Here is a 12,786-nt window from a genome sequence, read left to right as displayed (position 1 = left end):
CTACCCTGCGTCAGTTCCTGCCTCCAGGTCCTACCCTGCGTGAGTTCCCGTCTTGAATTTCTTTGCTGATGAACAATATGTAGACGTGTGAGTTGAATGAATCCTTTCCTCCCCAACTTGATTTTGATCATGGTGTTTTGTTGCAGCAATAGAAACCCTGACAAAGGCAGACATTTATAGTATCCTTTTTCCTTTCCTCCATTTTTCCTTTTTTCTCTCCTCTCCCCTCTTTCCCTCCTGTTCTTTAACCAGTGAAATTGGGGCCTTATGAACAATAGAAAAGCACTCTACCGCTGAGCTGCATTCCAAGCCTGATAATATTCCTTTAATAAAATATTTTGTTTTGTGATGTCTGGCTTCCTCATCAGAAACACGCTTGTATCTGTAGGCCTCTCACCTCAGCCTTTATCTACCCATGGCCAGTTTCTTCACAGTAAGGTAAACCAAATATGAATAATGGGTCGGATATGTTGGGAGGTATAGCATGCTACTCACATAGACGTCTGAGCTAAGTTCCCACTGGTAGATTTCGAGCAAGTAGAACTCTTATCACTGGGTGTCTTGTAAATGGGCAGAAATTATGAGAAACAATCTGCTGCTCCGGCCATAGGGAGTTGAGACATCAGAGGACCAAGTGAGGCAGGCTGCACGTGGTTGTTTTATGGAGAGGCAAGACCTGCAGGAGGTGAATCCGTACCAGCAGGTGTCTGACTCGCTTCTAAGACAGAGGATAGTTGGAACATTAGAAACAGTGCTAAGCCAGAGCCAGGCTGACTCCATGACAGGCTGCAAACTGGCAGTTTGAGAGACTAGGCCTATGGGAGACTAGGCCTATGTTTCTATTTCTACAAAATTAGAACCTGATCCAGAAACCCAGGGTCAACCCACCACAATCACCAACAGCCAATCTGAGGGCACCTTGTTATCAGGCCTGAAGTACAAATAGGTAGCTAGTATCATCCTGAGTGATGTAACCTAGTCACAAAAGAGCACTCATGGTATATATCCACTAATAAGCAGATAACTAGCCTCCCCACCCCTCCCCCCAAAAGAAACAGTGCTAAGATGCAATTAAAGTATATCTGTAGCATGATAAAATCAAACCTACTCTAAATGCATCCCAAGGAACCCTAAAGCCATACAAAACTCTCCTGGAGAGAAAGCATCCCGTCCTGGGATGGCAATTAGTTCCTTGATGTAGTTTTCTAGGAAATTCTCCCCAAATTGGCAAATTCCAAGACTAGATTTCTGTGTACTAAAGATTGAGTCAGAGGTAAGAACACACTAACAACTCTCAAAAATTTAGGAGAGAGTGAAAATCTGAAGGTGCAGTGATTAAAACTGTGACTAAATATTAGAACTAGACAAAGAAGGAATCCAAATCAACTGCTTTAATAATGTTTGAGATCAGGTTGAACTAATGAGGTATGAACTTCAAAACACAATTTTTCCTGAAAGCTTTGCAAATATGGATTTTCCATCAAAGATTCAGCTGCTGATTCTTTCTCCTCTTAGTAGTAATGATCAGATATACACCACAAAGCTATGGCTTTTTACTAACTACAAATTTTAAGTAAATTGCAGTTCTGAGAATGAGTTTGAAGTGAACTTCCAAGAAGTAACTGAAAATAAACTCACTTAAGTAAGAAAGTCCTAAATTTAAATATGGATATTTGTAGATGTGAGACATCATATTGTGCTTTGGTCATTGCAGCTGAGACTAATTGGCATATCTTATAACCAAGAGTTTACCTTGTTCTTTTTCTCCTTCGTGTAGCATCTACATCCTCTTTGTGTTATCATAGTTTTCTAGCTTCATCCCTGCCACCTGACCACCATAAAACAGAAGATAAATTACGTAGTCTATAATGAAGAGGCAGAATGTGATGGTGCGTGTTTAACCCCCACACCGAAGAAGAGGCTTACTGGGGACTCTGCAGGAATCACCCAGTGGAAAAAAAAACATACCTACAGGGATGAATTCACATCACAATTGTTCCACTCTCAAAACATAGACTTCTGACCGAATTTCTGTACTAATAAACTAGCTACTTAATGGGATGCACTTTATGGTTCTTCTCCTTCTGTTACTTGGAGGTACACTTACCCATTTAAGCTTTAATCCTATCTCTGTAGACAGAGATTAATCTAACATCTAACACAGCTCATGGACTTAAAGTATCTATAGACAGACTGTTCAGGGGTCATATGATAATACCTGTTTCTAGTTTACTATTTTATATAAAGTTTTATTATGATATTTTGGGGGGGGAAGTTAAGACAATATTCTTTGAAAAAATTTGAGATAGAGATAGTCTGTAATTACTTTTCTGAGACAGAGTCTAACCCTGTTGATGAGGAAGGTCTTGAATTTATGATGATGTCTCTGATTCATACTTCTGTGTATGTGTGAGTGGGGTAGCATATACCACCACACTGAGATAGCCCAGTCTTCTGTGTATGTGTGATTGGGGTAGCATATACCACCACACTGAGATATCCCAGTCTTCTGCATATGTGTGAGTGGGGTAGCATATACCACCACACTGAGATAGCCCAGTCTTCTGCATATGTGTGAGTGGGGTAGCATATACCACCACACTGAGATAGCCCAGTCTTCTGCATATGTGTGAGTGGGGTAGCGTATACCACCACACTGAGATAGCCCAGTCTTCTGCATATGTGTGAGTGGGGTAGCGTATACCACCACACTGAGATAGCCCAGTCTTCTGCATATGTGTGAGTGGGGTAGCGTATATCACCACACTGAGATATCCCAGTCTTCTGCATATGTGTGAGTGGGGTAGCGTATACCACCACACTGAGATAGCCCAGTCTTCTGCATATGTGTGAGTGGGGTAGCATATACCACCACACTGAGATAGCCCAGTAAAAAATCCTTATGAGATCATGTGCATAATATTATTGTCATAAAAATGCTTGAAAATTGCTGAAGATTGATTTGAAATAAAAGTTCAATAGTCATTTAATGAATTGTATTGTCTGACATTCTTAATATACAAGCAAGTTGTTGTCTACACTTAAATCCCCCTATATATGATTAAATCACCTTATGCCCGATAGGAGGTATATCTTCCCTTTTTCTCTTTGATAAGAAATAAAGCCAATGCTTACATTTGCCATACACTTGGAGATGTCTCCCAGAGTAGCAAATAGAATGTAAATATAGGATTCTTCATACTAAGAAGACTATGAAGTAAATTTATAAATGTTTTCCTGCTCTGGGTAGAGGAAGAATGGGTAAAATGATTATGTAGCTCTTTCTGTAAATGTCCATATTACATTAGCCTGACTGGTGGATGTAGTGTCAAACTAAATATTCCTTATTCCCATGAGACCTAGGAAAGAGTCTACCTAGAATGACACTGACAATTGTAACATTGAATAATTTTATATACCTGAAAACCCAGTATTCACAGAGACAGTGCTCTCAATGGTTAAGTATTTCCTTTAATTTAAAAATAAGCTATTAAAAGCCTACAGTTCAGTAAGGACTCCGAGTGGTTTCATTAAAGCTTAGATTTTGACAGATTCTCAGAAGGCCAGTATTTCATAATTAATGGATACTCAGTCCAAGGTCGACCTTCTCCGTGGCTGGATGAGTGCAAACTTGGTAGGGAAGAAATCTGCTTTTGACTATTTATCTTTCTAGGAGGAAAGTAAATTATGGGACCATATCCAAGAAATTGGCTCTGCGTGTTAATATTTGAAAGTCCTTTTACAGTAAAAAATTCATGGAATCCACTTCGTTTTATTCTCTATTTAAGACAACAGAAATTTAAAATTCTTCATTTCCCTGCCTAGTTAGCAGCCTTGTTTGAAAGTATTGAACTTGCAATCACTGAAAGTCTCAGATATCAGATGTTTCATATTAATGACTCGGGTATTCATTTCTAAGTTGATCTCCGGAGCCTTACAGACAGGTGTCTTCTTCCAACCTGAGTTGAGTCATTTGGACCCTTTACTTAGTGCTAATGAGATTGTGCTCACAGAGGCAGCACAATCTGAGGTCAAACAGATGTGGATTTCTATTTTGAATCTGCTTCATACAGGATGGTTAACCATAGTGTGTCACATAGTCACTCCAAGATTCCATTTTCTTCATTTCAAAATGGTAGAGTAGTTCTGTCTTTCTGTTTGGGAGTAAAAAATGCATCCAATGCTAAGATCCATTGAAAAAGCTTAGTACCTGATCGGTAACCTTCTACCAGTAAAGACGATAAGTTTGACATTTATTAGGAGTAAAACTCAATGCATACCCTGGTTCTACCGATCATCAACTTATCTAAACATAAAGTATCTAAACATAAAGCTCAGTTCTGAAAACATCTACAAAGTGAAGAAACTGCTGCTTATATTTTTGAACCTGCCCAGAATTTCAGATTTCAAGAAGCAACCTCTTCCCATCCAAGTATGACTCTCAGACTTAGTTCTATTCTGACAGTGAACATGTAAACTATGATGGCACATCTATGTCAACACTAACCAGGAAGCAGAGTCTTAGATAGAAAGTGGCCAAAGACAATGTGGCCCCCGACGCTCATACAGTGAATAAATAAATGAATAACCCTCTTAGAAACCCCAAGTAAGGCTCGAGGTTAGCAAGGCAGAGTCAGCTCAATGCTGACACCAAACTGACCTACGACTCTCAGCCATTTCTTGATTCTTCCATTTCTCAATGATGTAGCTGGATATGACCATGGTCCATTCAGCTCTGAAGATCTGTGGTTCATGTACATAAAAAGCTTGTTTGTTGACACAGAGCAGAACTTAGGAACCAAGCCTTCTGAACTCTCCAGACTAAGATCCTGTTTCCCATCTTATAGACCTTTGAAAGCTTTCTCAAATGTGTGTCCAATTAGGACTAGCTTATACATTAGAAAAGTCCTCACTGAAACCAATTATATGTTAAGGAATGAATGAAACACTATCCCTAGGGGAAAATATCTGCAGTCTGTCTCTTTTGCAAACGACCTGAAGAGTCATCAGGCTTGACCTGAGAGACAGCTGAACATGGCACTTTAAAGTAAGTCACTTGGTGCATCAAGTGATGAGAGAGAAAATGGGGAGGAAATGAACAAGCTCAGCTCTGTTTTCTACTTGTTCTCCTGTGAGGAAGACACATATTTGTAAACATCTTGTTTCTCCCTTCTCTATAAGTGTAGGCAACAGTTAGCACTCAATCTTATTAACACAGAGAGGATTAATGTGTATTAGGTACTTTTGTTTCATTATGGCAAAATAATCGAGCAAGAAAGAAAGAAACCAAAAAAAAAAAAAAAAAACCAGAAAACCAGAACAAGACAAAAATAGAAACATGAAGGAAGGTAGAGTGGTTTATGATTTATTGCTTGTTTAGGCTCTTGATTGCTAAGTGCTATGATTATGACTTTTAAACGGCCACGTGATTAGACAGGACTTTATGTTAGACAGTCTGTGTGGAAGAGAACTGTTTCTGTCAGCATCAACCATTGTGAGGATAATGAGACAGAAAGTGATGTCCCTGTCACCTTCGTCCTTCCCTCACAAATTTACAAAAGCTCCCCCAAACATTAGGAAGTTCTAGTAGCTTTGAAATGCTGATGAGCACGTACAGGGTATATGTGTACAAAGCACAGCACAGGAGAACCTGCAAAAGAAATTTTGCCTAGATAAGCAGAGAAGATCTAGATCCATCCAAGCAGACAGAAATGAAGGAAAGCACACTGAGGGAACTTGGGAGTGGTAGCTGGGGTTGAAATCTCTGTAGACAGGACTGAGGGAAACATGAGAACAGAGCTCAGAAAAACTGTTTCATTATATAGAATGGAGGTTTTGGAGACATGCTGGGAAGATATAGCATCAGGTTTTACAAGGTGGGCCAGCACATCGAGGTATTTATGGCCAAACATGGTGATCTGAATTTAATCCCTAGGTCTTACATTGTAGAAGTTGTCCTTAGACATACATGTGCATTCTGTGGCATGCGAGTGCACACACACACACACACACACACACACACACACACTAAAACAAGCAAGTGATACCATCAGACCCAGGGGGAACTTAAGCATCATATGAAAGTGCCAGAGTTCGTGTTCTAGGCAAAGGCAGGAGGCAAAGGACATGGAAGGAGAGTGTGCTTCTGAATGGACTCCCTGATCTGGAGCTGTACTAGTGCCGACTGGCCGCCCTAGGAGAGGTCTGTAGTAAGCATCTCTGTCTCATGCAGGCTGTGGAAGTGTTGCTGCAGCATGGAGCCAATGTGAATGTTCAAGATGCAGTCTTCTTCACCCCACTGCACATCGCAGCCTACCATGGGCACGAGCAGGTAGGTATGATGTAATATTCTCGTCAGCTCCATCCACAGGAGCTTGTGGATACATAGAAACACTGCAGTGATTACATCATTCATTGTTACTGTCTTAGTGCAGAGAGGAGACGAGGGTGTGCCTTGGTCTGCATCAATGGGAATCAGCCAGCCTGAACTTCAGAAAAAAATCTTTCCCAGGTTAATGGCTATCTGTAGTTTATATAGTACCTCTAATCTCCACTTCTTAATGGGAAAATATTAATGATTTGGACTTTCCAAGGATGCCTGTAGGAGGAAATAGAGTTGCTTGGGTGATGTGTATTCCACGGCACTCTTTAGATGCTAGTGGAGTAGGCACACAACATAACACAAAGGCCTGTCCAGCAGCTCTCTGAAACAGGCGTCTTAAAGAAACCTTATTTCTCTTTTCTGTTCTACGGGATGTTGGTGAGGGGCTGGAAAGGCCTCCGGAAAGTTAAGCTGCCTCTGACTCTGAGCCTGTGACTTGCCTTTAAGAGGAACTTGAGGTTGTGATTGGGCTCAGAGTTTTCAGCAGATGGTCTCAGGTTTGCTGTCAGGCCTGATGTTTCTCCAGTGTCTGTCTGTGTGGAGAGAAAGGAAACGAGAGCATGCTGTGGACAATGTGTGTGTGTTTGGGGGGGGGGGGTCAAAGTCACATGGGCAAGGACTGAAAATGCCAGCTTGTCCCAGTACCCTTGCAAATACAGACCCGCAGCCATGGAGAAGCACTTCTCAGAGAATCTAATTTAGGTGTCATTTGTCCCCCAGTGTCCAACATCACATTCAAAGCCCAGCAGGGCAGGTAGCATGCCAGTCAGATGGCTGAGAACAAGAGAACTGGAGTGTGTACCAGGCTGGCCAGCCTGCAGCCTTGTGATTTCTCTGCCAGGCCACAAGCCCACTTCTCTGTGAGCCCATGCGGTGAGCCATCGAACCCAAGCAAAACACTAAACAGCGAAGTCGGGGTTCAAAACAATGTGTTTCAACTTCAAAGTCCATTGATTTTCCATCTCCACATAGTGAAAGACAAACAATACCTGTGCTGATTTCAAACACTGCCCCTTAGCTATTCTGGAAAACAATGTGGAAAAAAAAAAAAAGAAAGAAAGCCCAGAAACACCAAAGTAAGTTCATGACTGTGTAAAACAGTCCTTCCTGTGTGTTATCCTTACCCTTGTGGGCTTTCCATGGCTGTCATGTTACAGTACTCCCTGAGGGCCCAACTCTATCTTCCTATGTTCTGTGTGGCTCTGGTCACCATATCTTTGCATCCCTGTGAGCTGGTATATGCTTGCACACTCTTGGGTCTATGAAGCATGACCCACAAATTATGAGACTTGACAATGCACTAGTGTGCTACTCAGAGTGTGCAAAAGTACTGGAGAAGCCAGGCACTGGTTACAGTTTATGGGCAGGCTCCAACAGTCTGGAGATGGAAGAACTCCACGCTTCCTGGAGTTAGGCAGGAGCAGGAGGTGTGGGGTGCATGTCATTTGGAAAGTCATCTACTTTGCTGATTGACCTCACAACCAACAGAGAGAGAAAGAGCCTCTATACATGTTGGTGAAGAGCTAAATTTGTTTGCTTTCCATGAAAATATAGTCACAGCCATACAAATTATGCTAAAATGTGGATGGCCCTTTTATGATAAGGGACTCACTTTCTGAGTGAAGGCAGTGAACCAGTAATTTATGGAAACTGTTGTCATTTGCTAAAATATGCTGACGAGGTGAGTGGCAAATTCAGCCTGGTGCACCATGTTTCTTGTCTTATCCACTTAATTTTAAGTGGAAGACGAGGTGCATTATAGCAAGCACAGTATTTCCTAAATATGTAATAATAGCTCCTAATAGACAATTGAGTTCCTGGAGAGTTTAGATCTGTTGTAAACTCACAGGGATGCTAGAAGTGGGCAGATCTGCTTAGCTGGCAAGGTTCTGATGGTCAGGAAGTAAGTGTGGGTCTGTTAGCCGACAGAGGGGTAAAAGGCACACAATTCTCGTTCATGGTGCCGTTTCTGTAGATGGATATTAAGGGCTAAGTACATTTTTGTGCACTTTACAACTGCTATCTTAGTAAATCCTCACAGCATCGCCATTACTGTTTCCACTTTAACATAAGGAAACTGAGGTTTGAACACATCAGCTCATTGGATTAGAGCGACACGGATAAGATATTGGAACTGGGCCCCAGGCCCTGCTCCGACCTAGTACACTCAAGAGGAAGCTATTCTGCATCTGCAACTCAGATATGTGGTCAAGGACTGGTTTCAAATGTCTGTTGTATTATTCTGCTCCATGCCAGCCATTATGTGTGGTACAGTAAAAATGTCATTGCCTCTGGTCCTCACCACAACCTGTGAGTTAAGTCTGACCATGATTTCTACATTATGTCAAAGGCACTTGGGGTACAATTAATAAAATGTGTTGGGGTTTGTAGCTCAATAATAAGGCACTTGTCTAGAAAGTGTGAGGTTCTGGGATCCAAGCCTTGCTCTGAAAATATCAGAAAGTGGTTAGTTAACTATTCATCTCAAGAGTTCAGAGCCTAAGTAGGTCAGATTATGATTCTGTCCCTATCCTGTCTCCTGGATCTTATCTCCCAGTCACTGTGTGACTCTCCCCTGGTTACTTTTAAGTGTCAATTTGACACTCTAGAATCACCTGGGAAGGAAGTCTCAATGAGGGACAGTCTACATAAAGTTGGCCTGTGGCCCTGTCTGTGAAAGATTGTCTCAATTGTTAATTGAAATGTGAAATTGCCACTGTGGGTGGTACCATTCCCTAGGGAGGAGTCCTAGAATGAAATTGCTTAACTGTTGGACTTCTTCTCAATTATGTAATCAATTCTTTTCTGTTTTTCACAATCTGGGCTAGAATTTTCTGTTATTTTGGGCAAAATTAACCCAAGAGATAGTTTAGGTGTTTTAGGCAGTCAAAAGTTCTACACTGTGTTCTGGGTTTGAGGACAGGTTGACACAGGATTTAATCTGTCATGGGCTAGTCATCTTCTCACTCTGTAGTTGAGGATGACTTTAAACTCTGGGTCCTTCAAACTGTACCACCTGCTCTTTCAGTTGCTGGTGTCAGAGCATGTGCCACCAGACACACACTAAATTTCCCCATATCAAATTCCAATGATGGGTTCCTCCAGGTAACTAGCGTCCTTTTGAAGTTTGGCGCGGACGTCAATGTAAGCGGTGAAGTTGGGGACAGGCCTCTGCACCTGGCCTCTGCAAAGGGGTTCTTCAACATTGTGAAACTCCTGGTAGAAGAAGGAAACAAAGCAGATGGTAAGGCTGTGCCTAACTTCTCCATGTCACGTTTGCAGTGTCTTCCCCTTCCTCTGTAGGAGACAAGCCAAAGCTGCCTACCCCTGCAGATGTGTGCTGACATGTTTCACAAATCATAATTCGTTTCTGTAAGTCTACGCGTAGAACTCAAATAAGAATGTTCCTTTATGCCCTTCCTCAGCTTCCCACACACTGAGCACCCCAGGAAGGAATGTTCGCGATAGACTAGTCCACCCTGTTGCTCTTCCCTTTCCCTCAGTGGAGGTATAATTGGGAAACTCATAGATAGTCGTTAACTCTCGTCTTCTAGGCTCTCCAGTCCCAGATCACTTTGTCTCTTCTCAAACTCCACAAAATGGTTTGTTCTATTCTATGGGTTTTTAATTTATTGTCTGTGTGTGTATGTGTGAGATGTATGTATGTAGCATGTGTTCAAATCCTTGCAGCCATATGTAGACTCTAGGGAACCATCTGGTGTCTTGTTCTATTACTCTCACAGAGTCCCTTGATATAAGGTTTTTCTCTGAACCTAGAGCACAGCTGGCAGCGGGCACAAACCCGCAATCTTCCCATCTCTGCCTCCGGTGGTGGGGTGCCTACTGCTACCCTTGAGCAATACCCAGCACTTTACACAGGTGTTGGGTTTCTGAACTTAGGCCAAGCTTTGCCAAGAAGTGCTTTTACTCAGGTGACCATTTTCTGTGTCCAACCTTTGTTCACCAGGGTAATTTTGCCACTTTTCCACATCACTGCAGCCAGCAGAGTCAAATCTCTTAAATCGCAGAAGGCTCCAAAGACACCACCATTTGTACATCCAACATCTTCCTGCCTGTAATCCAATATTTCTGCCATTTTGTTACTATGTAAGTCCTTTGGTTAGCAGATGCATTTTTATCGCCCTTGGATACAGATATAAATGTGGTATACATATGCTGAACTATGTAGATGCTCCCAGACATCTGTACTCCCAATGCATTCTTACTGTTTTCCAGTCTTGTAGCAGTGTACTCAGTCCCCTCCCTACAGCCTTCCCAACAACAGGTACAAAGGTCATTAATTTAGTCTCTTTTAATTTCTAAATTTATTTAATTATTAAACAAATGCTGGAAAACTGCTTGAAAGTAGCATAGGAGAAGGCTTCCTCTTGGACTTTTCTTTTTGACACAGAATCCAGAGCTACATTTGGCCATAAAATCCTCTCAGGCATATCCAGCCTCTTCCCACTGCCCCCTAGAGAACTAATTAAATGCCCATCAATGATAGCTGCTGCCCTTTGTAACAAAAATGATGCACAGCCCCAAAAGGACACGGTTGTCAGGCCCATAGAGCTGCCAGCTCCTTTGGCCCAAAATTCAAATGGGTAATCACTTACTAAAACTAATCGATGCTTTCATCCAATGAGGAAGAGGCCCAGTGACTCAGAGACACCCCGGCAAGAGGTTAGAACGGCTTGCAGTTCGTGTCAGAGTCAACCTCTTCCTTTTGCAGAAGTTGAACAACTACCTTTGTCTTTTCTTCTGTGGATCATCATGCAATGACTCAGGAGTCTACACAATACTATTATCACAAACAGCTTATGCTGTCAGAACCAAAACAAGGTGTGGCCCTCACTGAAGTCCTGGCCAGTCGTTCATTCTTTCAGCTTAGGCGAGGCTGAGGTGCACCCGTGGTAAACCCCATGACACGTTCGCGTTTGGGAAAATACCTCGCCCTGCCTGGGGACCAGGAAGTGCATCGCTCCTCCATCTCTTTATCTACGCCAGCCTCGGCTTTTCATTCCTGCACAACTCCAAAGCCTGGCAGTGTCAAATGGGCGCCGCTTATGATCTGCATGCTTCTGATCAAAGGACTCTTCTGCAGAGCGCACTGAAATTTGTGCTGCCCCATCTTCCCTCCTATACCTTGGCTGCGCAGTACAATTTCTAGCGTTTTCTTTCTGACTCACACAAGTATTATATTCTTCCGACTCAATCATTTAAAATAAAAATACCCAGCATGATTCAAACACTTAAGTATTCTTATTTCCTTCAGGTATACTTGATACGAAGCCCGCTTTACACTCCAGTGGGTTGCCGAAAACACAGGGTACCCTGCTCTGTGTAACAGATGGCAAAGACCCACCATCAGCGAACTCACCTTTTCAAAAATGTAGCTGACCCTCGAGGTGATTTATTACAACTCTAGACTTGTCTCATGGCAAATGGACATAAGAGGAAGATTAAGTGAATGGCCCCAGAAGATGTACAATTTGCAGTCTAGTATTTACAGTGTGTTTCCATGGAAACGGAATGCCACAAATGAGAATATATTCAGGTTACAAAATTGCCCCAAATGGAATTCAGAAGACAGGCTCTTCATTTCAGTGCATTTAAGGAGCTGGCCTATTCAGTCAGGTGTTTCTCTGCCCTGCTTTCCTGTGGCTCTTGGGGCAGAAGAGAGAGAAGGAAAAAAAAATCCTCACGCCAGAGGCTGGAGATGCTGAGATGATCCTTAAAGCTTATCCTTTTGACATAGTTGAAATTGGGAAATTTTTAGTTCAGCATTCCTTAATATTTGCTTGCTAACTCATTATTAAACACTGAAGTTCTCTAATATAAGTCCCCTTTAGCATGACTCAGGCTCCTGTAGAAATGTCAAGATGGGGGCTGGAAGGGACATTTATGTTTTCAGAGGACCTGAGCTCAGCTCCCAGTACCTACCTTCTTCAGAGGGCCCCGAACACCTGCCGTTCTGCTCCCTCCCATGGGTGAGCGCCTACACTCATGCACAAATGCACAGAAACACATACAACTCACACACACATACACACGTTAGAGGTTCATATACACATAACTAAATGGAAAAATATAATTTAAAACGAACCTGTAAGATCATGGTCAGAAAGGCTGCTTTATTTTAAGCTTATTTTATTGAAGTTATTATGCAGATTTGTGACTGGACATTTATTTAATAATCATGTGGGATTTATTTTAAACAGTGAATAGTCTTTTCAGCCATTGCTGACTTAATCTCAAAGTTTTGTTTTATCTTAAATGTCAGTAATCAAAAATAAGGAAGATAACGTTCCACATTTCCAACCATCCAAAACTCTTTCAAAAACCACTTGTATTTAATAATTCTTTTTTAAAATGGAGGAGAGAGAATGTGAAATATCTTCCGG

At 42.0% G+C, this 12,786-nt stretch overlaps 1 protein-coding gene across 1 annotated transcript in view; it reads left to right on the top strand.

Annotated features, from left to right (window-relative positions):
• LOC308420419 (serine/threonine-protein kinase TNNI3K) overlaps positions 1-12,786 on the top strand; it is a gene marked incomplete at both ends in the record, with an annotated part of 262,391 nt that overhangs the window by 64,125 nt on the left and 185,480 nt on the right. Inside the window, 2 exons of the mRNA XM_080916430.1 lie at positions 6,233-6,331; positions 9,488-9,626. Of these exons, the coding sequence (XP_080772556.1) occupies positions 6,233-6,331; positions 9,488-9,626 (238 nt within the window). The remainder of the gene's footprint in view (positions 1-6,232; positions 6,332-9,487; positions 9,627-12,786) is intronic.

This window comes from Micromys minutus (genome assembly GCF_963924665.1).
Source record: "Micromys minutus genome assembly, chromosome: 4".
Taxonomy (NCBI): domain Eukaryota; kingdom Metazoa; phylum Chordata; class Mammalia; order Rodentia; family Muridae; genus Micromys; species Micromys minutus.
The sequence above is the reverse complement of the archived record's forward strand: the minus strand, read 5'-3'. Positions and strand labels throughout refer to the sequence as shown.